This window comes from Tauraco erythrolophus, chromosome 14, assembly GCF_009769465.1.
Source record: "Tauraco erythrolophus isolate bTauEry1 chromosome 14, bTauEry1.pri, whole genome shotgun sequence".
In the NCBI taxonomy this organism is placed as follows: Eukaryota; Metazoa; Chordata; class Aves; order Musophagiformes; family Musophagidae; genus Tauraco; species Tauraco erythrolophus.
Genome location: NC_141478.1, coordinates 22,755,700 through 22,769,690, shown reverse-complemented (window position 1 = coordinate 22,769,690; position 13,991 = coordinate 22,755,700). Strand labels below are relative to the sequence as shown.

The 13,991-nt window shown below is 59.1% G+C and overlaps 2 protein-coding genes across 2 annotated transcripts; both read right to left on the bottom strand.

The window, feature by feature from the left end:
* Positions 1 to 341: 341 nt before the first annotated feature.
* Positions 342 to 6,639, bottom strand: LOC147527863 (uncharacterized). The gene is made up of 6 exons (XM_086620652.1): positions 6,565 to 6,639; positions 6,272 to 6,286; positions 5,958 to 6,156; positions 1,199 to 1,431; positions 979 to 1,020; positions 342 to 536 (listed from the first exon to the last, which is right to left on the bottom strand). The coding sequence occupies exons 1-6, from the start codon at positions 6,586 to 6,588 to the stop codon at positions 492 to 494; spliced, it is 558 nt and encodes a 185-aa protein (XP_086476778.1). The 5' UTR covers positions 6,589 to 6,639; the 3' UTR covers positions 342 to 491.
* A 1,977-nt stretch (positions 6,640 to 8,616) lies between these two features.
* Positions 8,617 to 11,481, bottom strand: LOC147527862 (uncharacterized). The gene is made up of 6 exons (XM_086620588.1): positions 11,425 to 11,481; positions 9,968 to 9,985; positions 9,630 to 9,721; positions 9,473 to 9,527; positions 9,032 to 9,233; positions 8,617 to 8,951 (listed from the first exon to the last, which is right to left on the bottom strand). The coding sequence occupies exons 1-6, from the start codon at positions 11,479 to 11,481 to the stop codon at positions 8,617 to 8,619; spliced, it is 759 nt and encodes a 252-aa protein (XP_086476714.1).
* Between the last annotated feature and the right edge of the window lie 2,510 nt (positions 11,482 to 13,991).

The following is a 13,991-nucleotide window of genomic DNA, read 5'->3' as shown; positions in this document are numbered from 1 at the left end:
GCTGGCATCCTTGTGGAGATGCTGCAGTACCCAATGAGCCAAAATCCTTATGGGGATTCCACCATTTTGATTGAGTTGTCGTCCTGGTGAGGATGCAGCTGTCCCCTCCAAGTCAGCATTCTCACATGGATGCCAATGTGCCCTCTGATCCAGCACCCTCACAAGGACACAGCCTTCCTGCTGGCATTCTTGTGGGGATGCCACCATCTCCACCAAACCATCACCTTCAATTTTGTCGTGAGCTTGGAAACTCTCGAGCCTTGGGCCAGCTGAGCAGCTTTGTCAGCTCCTCAGGCAGGAGTGAGGCAGCAGGGAAAAAGAACACATCTCAGGAAGCAGAATTTAATAAACGATGTAATTAATGCACAGTAATTGAGTTCTGGCAAGCCGAATGCAACCCCCAATGACCCCCCCAAAAAAGATCCTTCCCTGCTTTGGGGTGCGTCGGTTATTGTGAGACTCTGCAGTGGGTCGTAGCCGGGGTCTCATCCTCAGGGATTCGTGACGGTCACCACCTCTCCATTCACATTGATGGTCTGCAATGCCAGGGTGAGTGCCCTGCAGGTTGCCTGGAAAGTGGCAGTAGGTCCCCCAACACCCTGTCCTACCCTTCCCATCCTGTGTGAACAGGTCCCCCTACCAGCACTCACAGCTGGAGCTCAGTGTTCCTGAGGACCCCGCAGGCCTCCCTGGGACCCCAGCTCTTTTTGGGGACCCCACAGCCCTCCTGAGGACTCTGACCTCCTAGGACCCCACAGTCCTTCCAGGGGAACCCAGCCCTCTTTGAGGACCCCAGCTCTACAAGAAACTCTGCTCGCTCTTACACCCCAGAGTCCTCCTGGGGACCCAGCATCTGGGTGACCCCAGTACTCCTGAGGACACCACAGTCCTGATGGGGACCCAGCCCTCCTTGGGACCCACAGTCCTCCTGGGGAACCCACAGCCCTGCCAGGGAGGGCTGACACTGGGGATACTCACGGCCCCACTACTGAAGCTTCCATCTTCATTTGGGATTTCCACCTGCAAGAGAAAGTTGACCATGTGCAGGAGTTTTGGTTGTCCCCAACACTCTCCCCAGTGCTGTCCCCACTGCCCACGGGGCAGCCCCACGGGGGATTGGGTCAGGATGCAAACACAGGGCTGGCTGTGGGTGCAGGAACCGTCCCACTGCAGCCGTGGTGCCCAGCTCCGTGCTCACCAGGTCACTGTAGAAGTCCACCAAACCCACGAGGTAAAGGGCAAAGTGGATGCAGTTGTTTTTGCCGAAGTGATAGTTGGCTTCACTCTTCATCACCTCCTTGACTTTCTTACGAAAGTCACTGAGGTCAATCTCTCCCTTTTTGTGGTAAATCCGGCATTTCCCCCTCTCCCTTTTCATGGCTTTGAAGCTTTCCTTGCTGATCCGACTACCGTACTTCTGACTGCGTATGCCTGGAAAACCGAGAGCCACCCATCGCCCTGGCTCAGGCAACGTGCCACTGGCCACCTTTCAGCCACCGCGACGTCCCAAACAGGAGCAGGGGGTCAGGCCCTTACCCTGGAAGTGAATGACTTCTCCATGTCTCCACAGTAGACAGCTGCGTGCTTGAAGCTGCTGCTTTGGCGTAACAAGCTGATGTCGAAGGGGAAGAGCACGATGTCTCCAAGCTGCAAATTCTCCTCTGACACTTCCTCAAAGATGACCCCGTGCTTGGGGATCTTCTTAAGCAGCAGAAAGCCAAACGCCTCAAACTCCCTCTGCCAACCACACCAGGGAGGGCAGGTGAGGAGGTGGCAGAACCAGCTCCATCACTCCCAAATGCCCCCAGGTCCTCCGCAGAGCTGACAGAGGTCTCACCAAGCTCCTACGTACTTCACTGCTCGAACTCTGCAAGGAGAGAGGAACAGAAACGGGGTGTCAGCGCCGTGCTCATGCCATCCTGCCCATGGGCAGAGGGCAGGGTCCCACCCTGCCATCACACCCTGCCCATCATGCCCTGCCAGGCGCAGGGGCTTGGCTTGGGCAAACGTCACCCGTCCTTCCCAACTTCCTGGAGCTGGCTATGTCCCGGGAGAAGCCCTGCTCACCAACCCCCTCCCTGTCCCGGTGCAATGGCGGCGCGGGCAGCTGCCTGCAATGGGGTGTGCAGATGGCAGCATCCTTACCAGGGCGCTGGTGCTACTTCCCATTGTTTTCCGTGGGACGGAGCCGGTGGCAGAGCCGGGCTGCTGGTACCTCCAGCAAGGGCTGTGGGAAATGCCGTGGGGGTGGGTGCATCTACAGGCGCCGGAGGAAACCTGACCTCACATGCTGCCAGATGCACATGAGAGGCGGAGAAAGGCTGCAAGCAAAACCCAAAAGCCATAGAAAGTCCAAGAAATCCCCTGGATATTTTTTTTTCTACTTTTTAAAGCTGTCGTTAATTTGCTAATTCCACATTAAAGGTAAACTTTGGGAACAGACAGAGTCGATGTGGGAGATCCTGTAAATGCTTTTGCCTTTCAACACAACGCAATCAACCCTGTTCGATTTGTGTTGGTTTCACTTTTGGTTTCCTTTTCCCCGAAATCTCTTTCCCTGAAGTCACTGGTGAGCGATGTCCCACCCCTGCTGCAGCCACCTCCTCCTGCCCCTCTTTGCTCCCTGTGGCCTCCTGGGACAAAGAGATGACTCTACTGTTCCCAACATTTGATTTTTCATCGTCAAAATAAACATCCCCTGGGCTCCTGGATTGGAAAGTGGCCAAACAGCTGGACCAGGTCTGGTCAGAGGCCCGTCACAGCTGGTGTGCCCCAGGGCTCAAGACTGGCTGCAGGCTGGGATTGGACGAGGGTCTCTCACAGGCAGCTGGGAGGTTGCTGAGTGACACGCACTTCTGGCGATGTCCTTCAGATCCCCGGATTCGAGAGCATTTCCAGGAACTTCCACGTGGCCTCCAGCCATTCCCAAATTTAGCTTTTAACATGGAAATAGAAAATTAATGACTCATGTCCTTCTGACACCTGTCCCTGCTGGCACCCATCGCTGCTGGCACCCACCCATCCTAGCACCCATCCCCAACCCACAGCAGCCTCCCAGGATCCCCTGTCAACTCTGCACCTGTAGACTCATCTCTGGCAAGTCCCAGCCCTGGGGTCCGTGGGCGATGGATGCCACTGCTGGTGAGTGTGTCTGCCTGGGTGCAGGTGCCCTCCCTGACAGCTTCCTCATTACCTGGGCAAGGAGGTTCATCTGCAAGGAGAAAATGTGATGTCCAGAGAGCTGGGGACATGGGGCTATGCCCAGCCCCAACTTGGGGACCTCTCTGATCCCAGACAGTTGTGGTGCCACATCACTCTGCTGAAACCCAAACGGCAGCCTTGGGCTCTGTGCCAGCCCCAGTGCTCTTGGTGTGTGCCCCATCCCTGCCCTCTGGCAGTGTCCCTGCAGTCTGGCAGTGTCCCCCATCGCTGCTCCACTACAGCGAACTGCCCTTCCCCAAAACCCTGTCCCCCTGTTGCCACAGCAGATCGATCAGTGTCCTCGTGAGCCGTGCATGGTGCACGGGGCAAGAGAAATGCCCCCCAGTTGCCACCCCGTCACCTAAGTGGGACACTCACAGAATTCCCATTTGCCACCTCACCACCCAGGTGGGTGTCCCATCATGATGAAGAGTTCCTGGCCAAGACTGAGCAACTCATAACACTCAGAGAAGGAGCTCCCTGCAATGTCCCCAGGCCCCAGCTGCAGGATGGGTGTCACTTGGGATGTGATGCCGCAGGGTGGCCTTGTCCACCAGGAAGGGAATTCAGGCTGCAACTCAACACCAACTCCGATGTCAGGTGTCAGCTGGTAGTGCAGGGAAGAGGAGTGGGGTCACAGCCCTGCCACCATCCCCAGGGCCACCACCTCTGGATCAAGCCGTATTTTCCATGCCGCCGGTGTAGAAGCTTCTGCAGCAGCTCCCAGCGGAGCCAGCTGGGCTGTCAAAACCACCGATGGGCAGTGGGATGGACAACGAGGTGACAAGCCCGGTGCTGGCCACTGAGACCGAAAACCCGCCTGCTGCAGCATCCTTTGATCTGATGAGCTGCGCCCACTCGCCAGCTCTGAGTCCGTGGTGGACACGGCACAGGGCCAGTGCCACAGTAAGACCCCCCACAAGGAGCCCTCCAGGACCATCTGGTGATGGTGGCTCTGGCTGAGCATCGTGTCACAGGAGCCACTCTCAGCTGCTGTTGGTGGACGCTGCTTTGCAAGTCCTCCAGGTTCGGTGGAGATGGATGCTCCTTAGCAAGGAGGTTGGTGGTGGCATTTTCCCTGCCCAGGCAGGGAACCAGGGAAGGGCTCTGTGTCTTGTCCCCACTGATATGGCATCCCCATGGTGTTGCAGCCATCCCTTGGCAGGCTGGCATCCGCATGGGGATGCCACCATCCCCACCAAAGCAGCATCTTCGAGGAGATGCCCCCATGCTGGAGGTGGCATCTTTTTTTCTTTGCAGCTCACGAGCCCTGGGCCAACCAAGCAGCTCTGGCACCTCCTCAGGCAGGAGTGAGGCAGAAGAGAAAAGGGGCACATCTCAGGAAGCAGAATTTAATAGAGCGTCTAATTAACGGCCATCGATTCGTTGCAGTAAGCAGAATGCAACCCCCACCCACCCCCCAATAAAAGACCCTTCCCTGCGACAAAGCATTGGGGTGCCCGGGTGATGCTGAGACCCTTCTGTGTGTCGGAGGGGGGGGTCTCATCCTCAGGGAGACGCGGCTGTCACCACCCCTCACACGATGTAGCTGCTCCTGTGCAGTGCTGGATCAGGTGGTCTGAAGGTGACCTGAAAAGTGGGGAACGGTTCACGATCTCCTGCCCTGCCCTTCCCACCCTGTGGATGGGTCCCCCAACAACGCTGGCAGCTGGAGCCCAGCCTTCTTGGGAACCGCACGGACCTCCCTGGAACTCCAACCCTTTTGAGGACTCCAGCCCTCCTAGAGACTCCAGCCCCCTTTCAGGACCCCAGCCCCCTGGGGACCCCACAGCTGCTTTCACAGACCCCATCCCTGAAGACTCCAGCAACATTTGGGGACCCCAATGCTCCTGGGGACCCCAGCCCTCGTGGAGACCAAAGCCCTCCCAGACACCACTGCACTCTGAGGGACCCCAGTCCCCTTTCAGGAATCCAGCCCCGTCGAGGATCCCACAGCCCTCCTGGGGACCTCCACATTCCTACTGGGGTCCCCAGCCTCCTGGAAACCCCATTGCCCCTAGGGACCCCTCTCTTCTGAGGATTCCACAGCCCTCTGAGGGACCTAATCTCCCGGGACTCCATAGTCCTCTCAGGGCAACCCATCCCTCTTTGAGGACCCCAGCCCTACGAGTGACTCAGCTGTCCCTTGGACCCCAGAGCCCTCCTGGGGACCGCGCAGCCCTGCCAGGGATGGCTGACACTGGGGATACTTACGGCACCACGACAGCATCTGCCATCTTAATTTTGGATTTCCACCTGGAAGAGAAAGCTGTCCATGCACAGGGGGTTTGGCTGTCCCCAATGCTGTCCTCACTGCCCACAGTCCAGCCCCATGATGGATTGGGTCAGGATGCAAACACAGGGCTGTGGGTGCAGGAGCCATCCCACCGTGGCCTTGGTGCCCAGCTCCGTGCTCACCAGGTCCTTGTAGAAGTCCGCCAAGCCCAGGAGGTAGAGGGCAAAGTGGATGCAGTTGTTATCGCCCCAGTGATAGCTGGCCTCGCTGTTCATGGCCTCCTCGACTTTCTTACGAAAGTCACTGAGGTTGATCCCGCCCTTTTTGCGGTAAATCCGGCATTTCCCCCTCTCCTTTTTCATGGCTCTGAAGCCTTCCTTGCTGATCCGACCAGTGTTCTTCCGAAGGCTTGTGCCTGGGAAAATGAGAGCCACTCATTGCCCTGGCTCAGCCACGGTGCCACTGGCCACCTTTCAGCCACCGCCACGTCCCAAACAGGAGCAGGGGGTCAGGCCCTTACCCTGGAAGTGAATGACCTCGCCGTCTCCACAGTAGACAGCCGCGTGCTTGAAGCTACTGCTTTGGCGTAACAAGCCCATGTCTAAGGGGAAGAGCACAATGTCTCCAAGCTGCAAATTCTCCTCTAACACTTCCTCAAAGATGACCCCGAGCTTGGAGATCTTCTCATCTAGCAGAAACTCGACTGCCTCATACTCCCTCTGCCAACCACACCAGGGAGGGCAGGTGAGGAGGTGGCAGAACCAGTCCCATCACCTCTCACGGCTCCCAAGTCCTCCACAGAGCTGACAGAGGTCTCGCCAAGCTCCTACGTACTTCACTGCTCGAACTCTGCAAGGAGAGAGGAACAGAAAAGGGGTGTCAGCGCCGTGCTCATGCCATCCTGCCCATGGGCAGAAGGCAGGGTCCCACCCTGCCATCACACCCTGCCCGTGATGCCCTGTCAGGCACAGGGCTTGGCTTGGGCAAATGTCACCCGTCCTTCCCAACGTCCTGGAGCTGGCTAGTGTCCCGGGAGAAGCCCTGCTCACCAACCCCCTCCCTGTCCCGGTGCAATGGCGGCGCGGGCAGCTGCCTGCAATGGGGTGTGCAGATGGCAGCATCCTTACCAGGGCGCTGGTGCTACTTCCCATTGTTTCCCGTGGGACGGAGCCGGTGGCAGAGCCGGGCTGCTGGCACCTCCAGCAAGGGCTGTGGGAAATGCCGTGCGGGTGGGTGCATCGACAGGCGCCGGAGGAAACCTGACCTCACATGCTGCCAGATGCACATGAGAGGCGGAGAAAGGCTGGAAGCAAAACCCAAAAGCCATAGAAAGTCCAGGAAGCCCCTGGATATTTTTTTTTTTACTTTTTAAAGCTGTCGCTATTTTGCTAATTCCACATTAAAGATAAACTTTGGGAAGGACAGAGTCGATGTGGGAGATCCTGTAAATGGTTTTGCATTTCAACACAACACAGTCAGCCCTGTTCGATTTGTGTTGTTTTCACTTTCGTTTTCCTTTCCACCCCCCGCCCCCCCCGAAATCTCATTCCCTGAAGTCAGTGGTGAGCGATGTCCCACCCCTGCTGCAGCCACCTCCTCCTGCCTCCCTCAAAGGGGGCCACCCCTCTTAGCTCCCGAGGTCTCCTGGGACAAAGAGACGCCTCTTCTGTTCCTGACATTTGATTTTTCATCATCAAAACAAACATTCCATAAGGCTTCTGGGTTGGAAAGTGGCCAAACAGCTGGACCATGTCTGGTTGGAGGCCCGTCACAGCTGGTGTGCCCCAGGGCTCAATACTGGCTGTAGGCTGGGCTTGGATGAGGGTCTCTCACAGGCCGCTGGGAGGTTGCTGAGTGACACGCACTTCTGGTGATGTCCTTCAGATCTCCGGATTCAAGAGCATTCCCAGGAACTTCCGCGTGGCCTCCAGCCATTCCCAAAGTTAACTTTTATTGTGGAATTAGAAAGTTAATGACAGCTTTAAAAAGTAGAAAAAACCCATTTAAGTTTCTCCTGACTCTGTACTGCTTATGAGTTTTGCTTCCAGCCTTTCTCCGCCTCTCATGTGCATCAGGAAGGACGTGATGCCAGGTTTGGCCCCAGTACAGGCCAACCTGCGCACTCCCACGGCATTTCCCACAGCCCTTCCCCTTCGACAGCAGATCTGGCCACAAAAGCAGCAGCTTCAAGATGTGGATACGGAGAGGTCATTCACTTCCAGAGTAAGGGTCTGACCCCCTGCTCCCGTCTGGGACGTGGCGGTGGCTGAAAGGTGGCTGGTGGCACGTTGGCTGAGCCAGGGCAATGGGTGGCTCTCAGTTTTCCAGGCACAAACTTTCAGACGAACACCGGTCGGATCAGCAAGGAAGGCTTCAGAGCCATGAGAAGGGAGAGGGGGAAATGCCAGATTTACTGCAAAAACGGTGAGATCGACCTCAGTGACTTTCATAAGAAAGTCGATGAGGCCATGAACAGCGAAGCCGGCTATCACTGGGCGATAACAACGGCATCCACTTTGCCCTCTACCTCCTGGGCTTGGTGGACTTCTACAAGGACCTGGTGAACATGGAGCTGGGCACCATGGCCACGGTGGGATGGCTCCTGCACCCACGGCCAGCCCTGCATTTGCATCCTGACACAATTTCCCTTTGGACTGGCCCATGGGCAGTGGGGTCAGTGTTGGGAACTGCATTGGGTCAGCCAAACCCCCCGTGCTTGAGCAGCTGTCTCTTGCAGGTGGAAAAGTAAAATGAAGCTGGCAGCTGCAGCCGTGGGGCCGTGAGTATCCCCAGTGTCAGCCCTGGGCACCACCAAGAAGAGCGTGGCTCCATCTTCTTTACTCCCCCCATCAGGTGGTGAGGCATTCGGAGCCTTTTCTTCTGCAGGTTGGACAGCCTCAGCTCTCTCAGCTTCTCTTCATGTGAGAGATGCTCCAGGCTCTCAGTGGCACTTCGTTGGTCTCTCCCCAGTATGTCCATGTCTCTCTTGTACTGGGGAGCCCATCACAGGACCCAGGCTAAAGCAAAGGCAAAACCCCCCAAATCAAACAGGGTTGGCACAGACTTTCCATGCAACCATTTATTGCCACACACGAGAGATGTCAAAGGTGCCAGTGCAGTGCCGGTCTCGCGGAGACTGCTTCGTCCCTGTGCATCCCCCCGGCACATCGCCACCTCCATCACTGCAGCGCCGGGAGAGAAGATGGGCTGTGGTGACACTCGACTGGGTGGGCTTTGGGGTCCCCCCGGGTGGTGGCACCCAATGTGATGGTGGCACCCACTGTGGCACTGGTGAGCTGGCCCAGCCCCAGTAGGGCGAGGGCGAAGTGGATGCAGTTGCAGGTAATGGCGTCGTACTCCACCTCCTGGTCCATGGCCACTCGGATCTGCTGCTGCAGGGTGGCTACATCCAGCTCTCCCTTCCTCCGCAGCACCTTGGCTGGACCCCGTGTCCGCAGGAGGTGGCTCTTGCTGTGCTTGGCCACGATCCCTGATGGGGATGTCCCGGAGCTGCCTGCAGGGCAGAGGAGATGCTGCAACCCACATCTCTTCCACAGGGACGTCGCCATGCTGTGACCACCTCCTGGGGCTCACCTTCCAGGTGGATGATCTCCCCATCACCGCAGTAGATGCCAGCGTGGGCACCCCACCAGCTGGGGCCTGCTGAGGCCAGAGGGAAGAGGAAGAGGTCCCCAGGTTGGGGCTCAGCCACCCCATTGGGGACGACGTGGAAGTGCTGGCCCAGCAGCCCCTCGCAGAGGAAGAATGCGGCCGTGCTCGTGGCCCCAGCCACCACCTGGGGACCCGTCCATGTTTCAGGGTCACCAGTGCCCCAGGGACAGCGGCATCATCACTGACCCACTCACTCATTCCCCTTGCCCAGTGGCTTGTTCCCCACTCCGAGGGTGGGGAAACTTTGGGAGAAGGAGCCATCTTCTCTAGGTGCTGAGCACCCATGGGTGCTGTGGAAAAGGTGGGATGTGCAGGATTTGGGTCTGTTGTGTTGCAGGGTGCAGAGGGGACACCGGCACTTACCTGCCTGGAGCTGCTCACCTGGAGGGAGAAAGACCTGGAATCAGCCCCGGTCGCACTGGGGAGATGCGACCCAGGGCACAAGTGTCATGGCTCAGTCCATGCCTGGACTGATGCCATCCCCCTGCCCGAACCCTGACTGGGGTCCCCGTGCCAGCACCCCCAAACCTGTCGCACCCAAGTGCCCAGCCAGCGTCGGGGCTGCAGGAGCGGCCCATCCGGGGCTCGCAGGGTCTGCACCAGGGTGCCCACCTGTGGGGAGAGGGGGCAGAGTGAGCCTGGGACCCATGTTCTTCTGACACCCATCGCTGCTGGCACCCACCCGTGCCAGCACCCATCTCCAGCCCACAGCAGCCTCCCAATCCCCTCCACCACCCCAGCACTTTCAGACTCAGCACTGGGCAGGTCCCAGCCGTGGGATCCTTGGGCGCTGGGTGCCACGGCGAAGGGGTGACACCACCTGGGTGCGGATGCCCTCCCTGCCATCTCCCCTGTTACCTGGGTGAGGAAGTTCATCTGCAAGGAGAAAAACAAGATGTCCAGAGAGCTGGGGACACAGGTCTGTGCCCAGCCCCGCCTCGGGAACCTGTCTGTCCCCAAATGGTTATGGTAGTGCCACCTCGCCCTGCTGAAAGCCAGGCTGCAGCCTTGGGCACTGTGCCAGCCTCTGCACTCCTGCCGTGCTCTGCTCCCTCACCTTGGGGATGCCTCTGAGGTCCCCTTGCTCCACCGTGGTCCCCAAGCAGCTTCTGCTCCAAAGGTGGCCGCGGGGCAGGACCTCAACCCACCCTAGAGAGCACCGCGGTGCCTCTTGGCACCCACACCTAGTTCCGCCAGTGCCCAGGAATGTGCCCGGACCACACTGACCAGCCCCACCATGGCTCCGAGCCCATCCTGTCCCAACACCATGGGGCCAGTCCCAAGGGGACAAACCCAACCTGGTGTGACATTTCATCAACGAACCCCTTGGGTGACCTGAAAGCCCTGTGACCATGATGTACGGGTAGCCGGTTGCCACCGGGCTGGTGACAAAACACCTCCTGGTGCCAAAATGCCTCTTGCCCTGAAGGTGGCCCAAGGGACGGCCACCAGCCTGTCCCCAGCCACGTGTCCCCAGTGGCAGTGGGTGCCCGGGGTCAGCTCCAGAGCCACATGAAACTTTAATCTTTGCTCCAGGGGTTCAGCGAAGGCTTTGGCAGGGCTTGGGAGCTGTCACCCTCTGTCATCGGGCGACCTCCACAGCATCATTTATCAAGGAGCCTCCAATAAGCAAGAGCTAATTATAGCTGAAACCGGAGCCTGGTCTGGGCACAGCTCAGCCACGGGCGGCTGCGTTAACCCTTCGCAGTCACCTCCACTCCCATAGCCATCTTGTACCCTCCCAGATCTTCTTCTGGTTGCTCTTGTCCCCTCCTCATCCCTACCATTCTCTCTTGGTCCCCATTGTCCCCTCCTGATGTACCCTCTGGTTCTCACCATGCCCCAGTGTCCCCTCCTGGTCTCCACCATCCTCTCCTGGCCCTCACCAGCTGCTTCTGGGCTCCATCATCATTTCCTGGTCCTCATCATCCCTCAAGGTTCCCTTGGCCCCTCTTTGTCACCATTGTCTCTCTCTGGTCCCCACCGTCCCCTCCCAGTCCCTATCCTCCTGTCTTGATCCCTGTCTTCCCCTCCTGGTCCCCATCAGCCCATCCCAGTCCTCACTACACCCTCATGATCCGCATCAACCTCTATTGCATCCCACTGTCCCATCCTGATGCCCATCACACCCTCCTGGTCCCCATCACCCCCGTGTGGTCCCTGTTGTCCTGTCCTGGTCTCCATCATCCCCTCCTGGTCCCTGCTGTCACATCCTGCTCTCCACAATCCATTATTGTCTCCTGGTCACCATCAAAAACCTCTAGGTTCCCATTGTCCCCTCTTGATCCTCAACATCCTCTCCCAGTTCCCATTACCTCCTCCTGATCCCCATCATCCCCTCCTGGTCCAAACCACCTCCTCCAGGTCTCCATCATCGCCTTCTGGTCAGCACCATCTCCTTTTGGTCCCCTTCATCCCCTTCTGGTTCTCAATCATCACATCCTCATCCGTATCATTTCCTTGTTCCCAATCATTCAGTCCTGTTCTCCACCATCTCCTCCTAGTCTCCATCACTCTGTCCTCATCCTTGTCGTCACCTCCTGGTCCTCATCATCTCCCCTTTATCCCCATTGGCTCCTTCTGGTCTCCATCATCCCCTCCTGGTCCCCACTGTCTCCTTCCAGTCCCCACCATCTCCTCTTGATTCCCACCATCTTTTGGTCGCCACCATCTCCTCTTGGTCCCCATTGTCTCTTCCTAGTTCCCACCATCCCCTCCTTGTCCCCACCACCCTGTGCCATCATTGGCGAGAGCGGGGCTGGCAGGACAGCAGTGCCTCCCTGGCTCACCCGATGTCCCCAACTGAGCTGTCCCCTGGCCAGGGTGCATCCGCCAGCTCCCCAGGGCTGGAGGGATTAGGGCGGCTGGAGCCCTGGGGTTGCTCCCAACCACAAGTTTCAAGCCTGTCACCAGCATCTTTGGGTAATTAGTAAATTAGTAATTAAACGCTCTCTGCCTGCTGGGGGGTGGGGTGGGGAAGGGGGCAGATTCTGAGGTTTTAGGCTGAGTAATCCCGTGGCATCTGCCCCAGCGTCTGTCACCGAGCCGAGTCACGACCCCGCCGCGGGCTTTAACGTTTGCTCCTTCACCCCCCACCCCGCCGCCCACAGCCCCTCAGCGGTGGCGTCGGGCCCGCTCAGGTCGCTCCCCAAACCGGGACGGGTGAAGCCGCCCTTGGGTGCTCATGGGGTGCTCAGCCCCGGGAGAGAAATGGGGTGTTTCTCCATGGGGATCCCACCTTGGGAGCAGCACCTGGTTGGGTGTAACGGAGAAACGGGGTGGGAAACCATATTTTTGTAATTATTGGCTTTCCTGGGCATGCCGATGATTGGCCAGCAGCAGATGGTTGGCCTGGCTAATCCCCCTCCCAAATCCCAGCTCTGGAGATGGCTTTTACCCGACGGCAAGGAGGGAACGGGAAAATTAGCCGACTCAGCGCGTATCGCCATGCTGGTCGCTCCCCGGCACCGGGCGCCCGGCGTCACCCATGGGTGGGCTGACACCTTGGGGCTGCGGTTGCTCCCGGCATGCCTGGGTCAGGCACCGGGGGGTTGGTTCACCCATGGGTGAAGCTCTTCTGGAGGGTCTGGAGGCACTTAAGCTGGAGGCCGGGGACGGGCAGGGCGCGGTGACAGCTTGCTCCCGCCGCATTAGCCCGGCGTCATAATTCTGCCAAGGGAGGAGGAGGAGGAGGAGGAGGGCGGCCGCTGCCGCAGATGGCGGCTGTCAGAGATCTGGGTCAGGGCAGGGGGCTGCACGGTGGGACGGGGAGGTCCCGGGGGCGGAGGGGTGCTGCAGGAGGGATGGTGGCCCCATGTTGCAGGTGGGATGGAGGCAGGATGAGGGCACCATGCAGCAGACAGGGCTGATGGAGAGGTGACCCCCCCTTCCCAGTCCCTGGATCCACTGGTGTCACTGCCACCAGCACTTGTCCCCTGGGACGCCTCCACCAGGGCTGCGGATGGTGGTGACACCCCCGGGGTTACAGGCTGAGCCCCCCCCGGGAGGGGCACGATGGGGACAACGTGGGTGACGGTGGCCCGTTGCTGTCCTGCTGAGCTGGGAGGGGGGGGGTTTAGCGGCTAAAGCCCTCAAATCCCAAATTGTGCTGCCCTGTCACGGCGAGGGTTTAGCGGTGGTTACGTAACCCTGGGGGCCACCTGGCCCCCACCCGCTGCGGTGTCAGCAACCCCGGCCTGACACCCCCCCCAGCACCCCTGTGTGCCCCCTCCGGGAGGGGAAACTGAGGCACGGAGTGGGTGCTCTGTGCTGAGCATTGGGGCTAAGCCACTTTGGAGGGCGGCCCCACTCATCCCCCCTCCCTTTGCCATCAGGGCCGGTAATTAATTACATGGGGGCAGGGAAATTACCCCCCTTAATTACCACTTTTCGTTATTCCCCTCTAACCGCCTTAGCGAAGAGCTTATGCGCTTATAGGACCTGGTGGGTCCCAAGCCGGGGGGGGGCGGCTGGGGTGGGTGGGACACACATGGGGGTCCCCAACCTGAGCCCCATCTCCCACCTCCACCTCAATCTCAGCCTCCCAATGCCCTCCTTGGGTGGGGGTACAGGCGGTGGCGGGGTGACACCCCCGCCACGGCCCGCAGCGATGCGCCGGAGGCGCGGAGGGGGTGGCGGTGGCTTGGGTGTCGCGGGGTTTAGGGTTACAGGGCTGGGGCTCAGCACCTTTTTAATTCTTCATCGCGTGGCTGATTGATCCCCCGCCCCGCGCAGACACTAAAGATTAAGAGGGTGACAAAGAGGCGGCTGCTTACACAGCGCCCGCCGCTAAGCTGCCTTGAAGAGAGCAAGGCGCCAGCCCCGCTGCCCGCAGAGCTGCCGGAGAACCCACCACCACCTCCCGGAGGGTGGGAAGAGGGAG

Coding starts and splice junctions, on each gene's coding strand:
- LOC147527862 (XM_086620588.1), bottom strand. CDS start 11,481: ATGGAGACCTGGAGGAGGTGGTTTGGACCAGGAGGGGATGATGGGGAT. Junction 9,234..9,472: donor AGGTGAGCAGCTCCAGGCAG/GTAAGTGCCGGT, acceptor ACGGGTCCCCAG/GTGGTGGCTGGGGCCACGAG. Junction 8,952..9,031: donor GGAGATCATCCACCTGGAAG/GTGAGCCCCAGG, acceptor TCTGCCCTGCAG/GCAGCTCCGGGACATCCCCA.
- LOC147527863 (XM_086620652.1), bottom strand. CDS start 6,588: ATGGGAAGTAGCACCAGCGCCCTG. Junction 1,432..5,957: donor CGAGGTCATTCACTTCCAGG/GTAAGGGCCTGA, acceptor TCGGTTTTCCAG/GCATACGCAGTCAGAAGTAC. Junction 537..978: donor GAAGCTTCAGTAGTGGGGCC/GTGAGTATCCCC, acceptor CTGGCATTGCAG/ACCATCAATGTGAATGGAGA.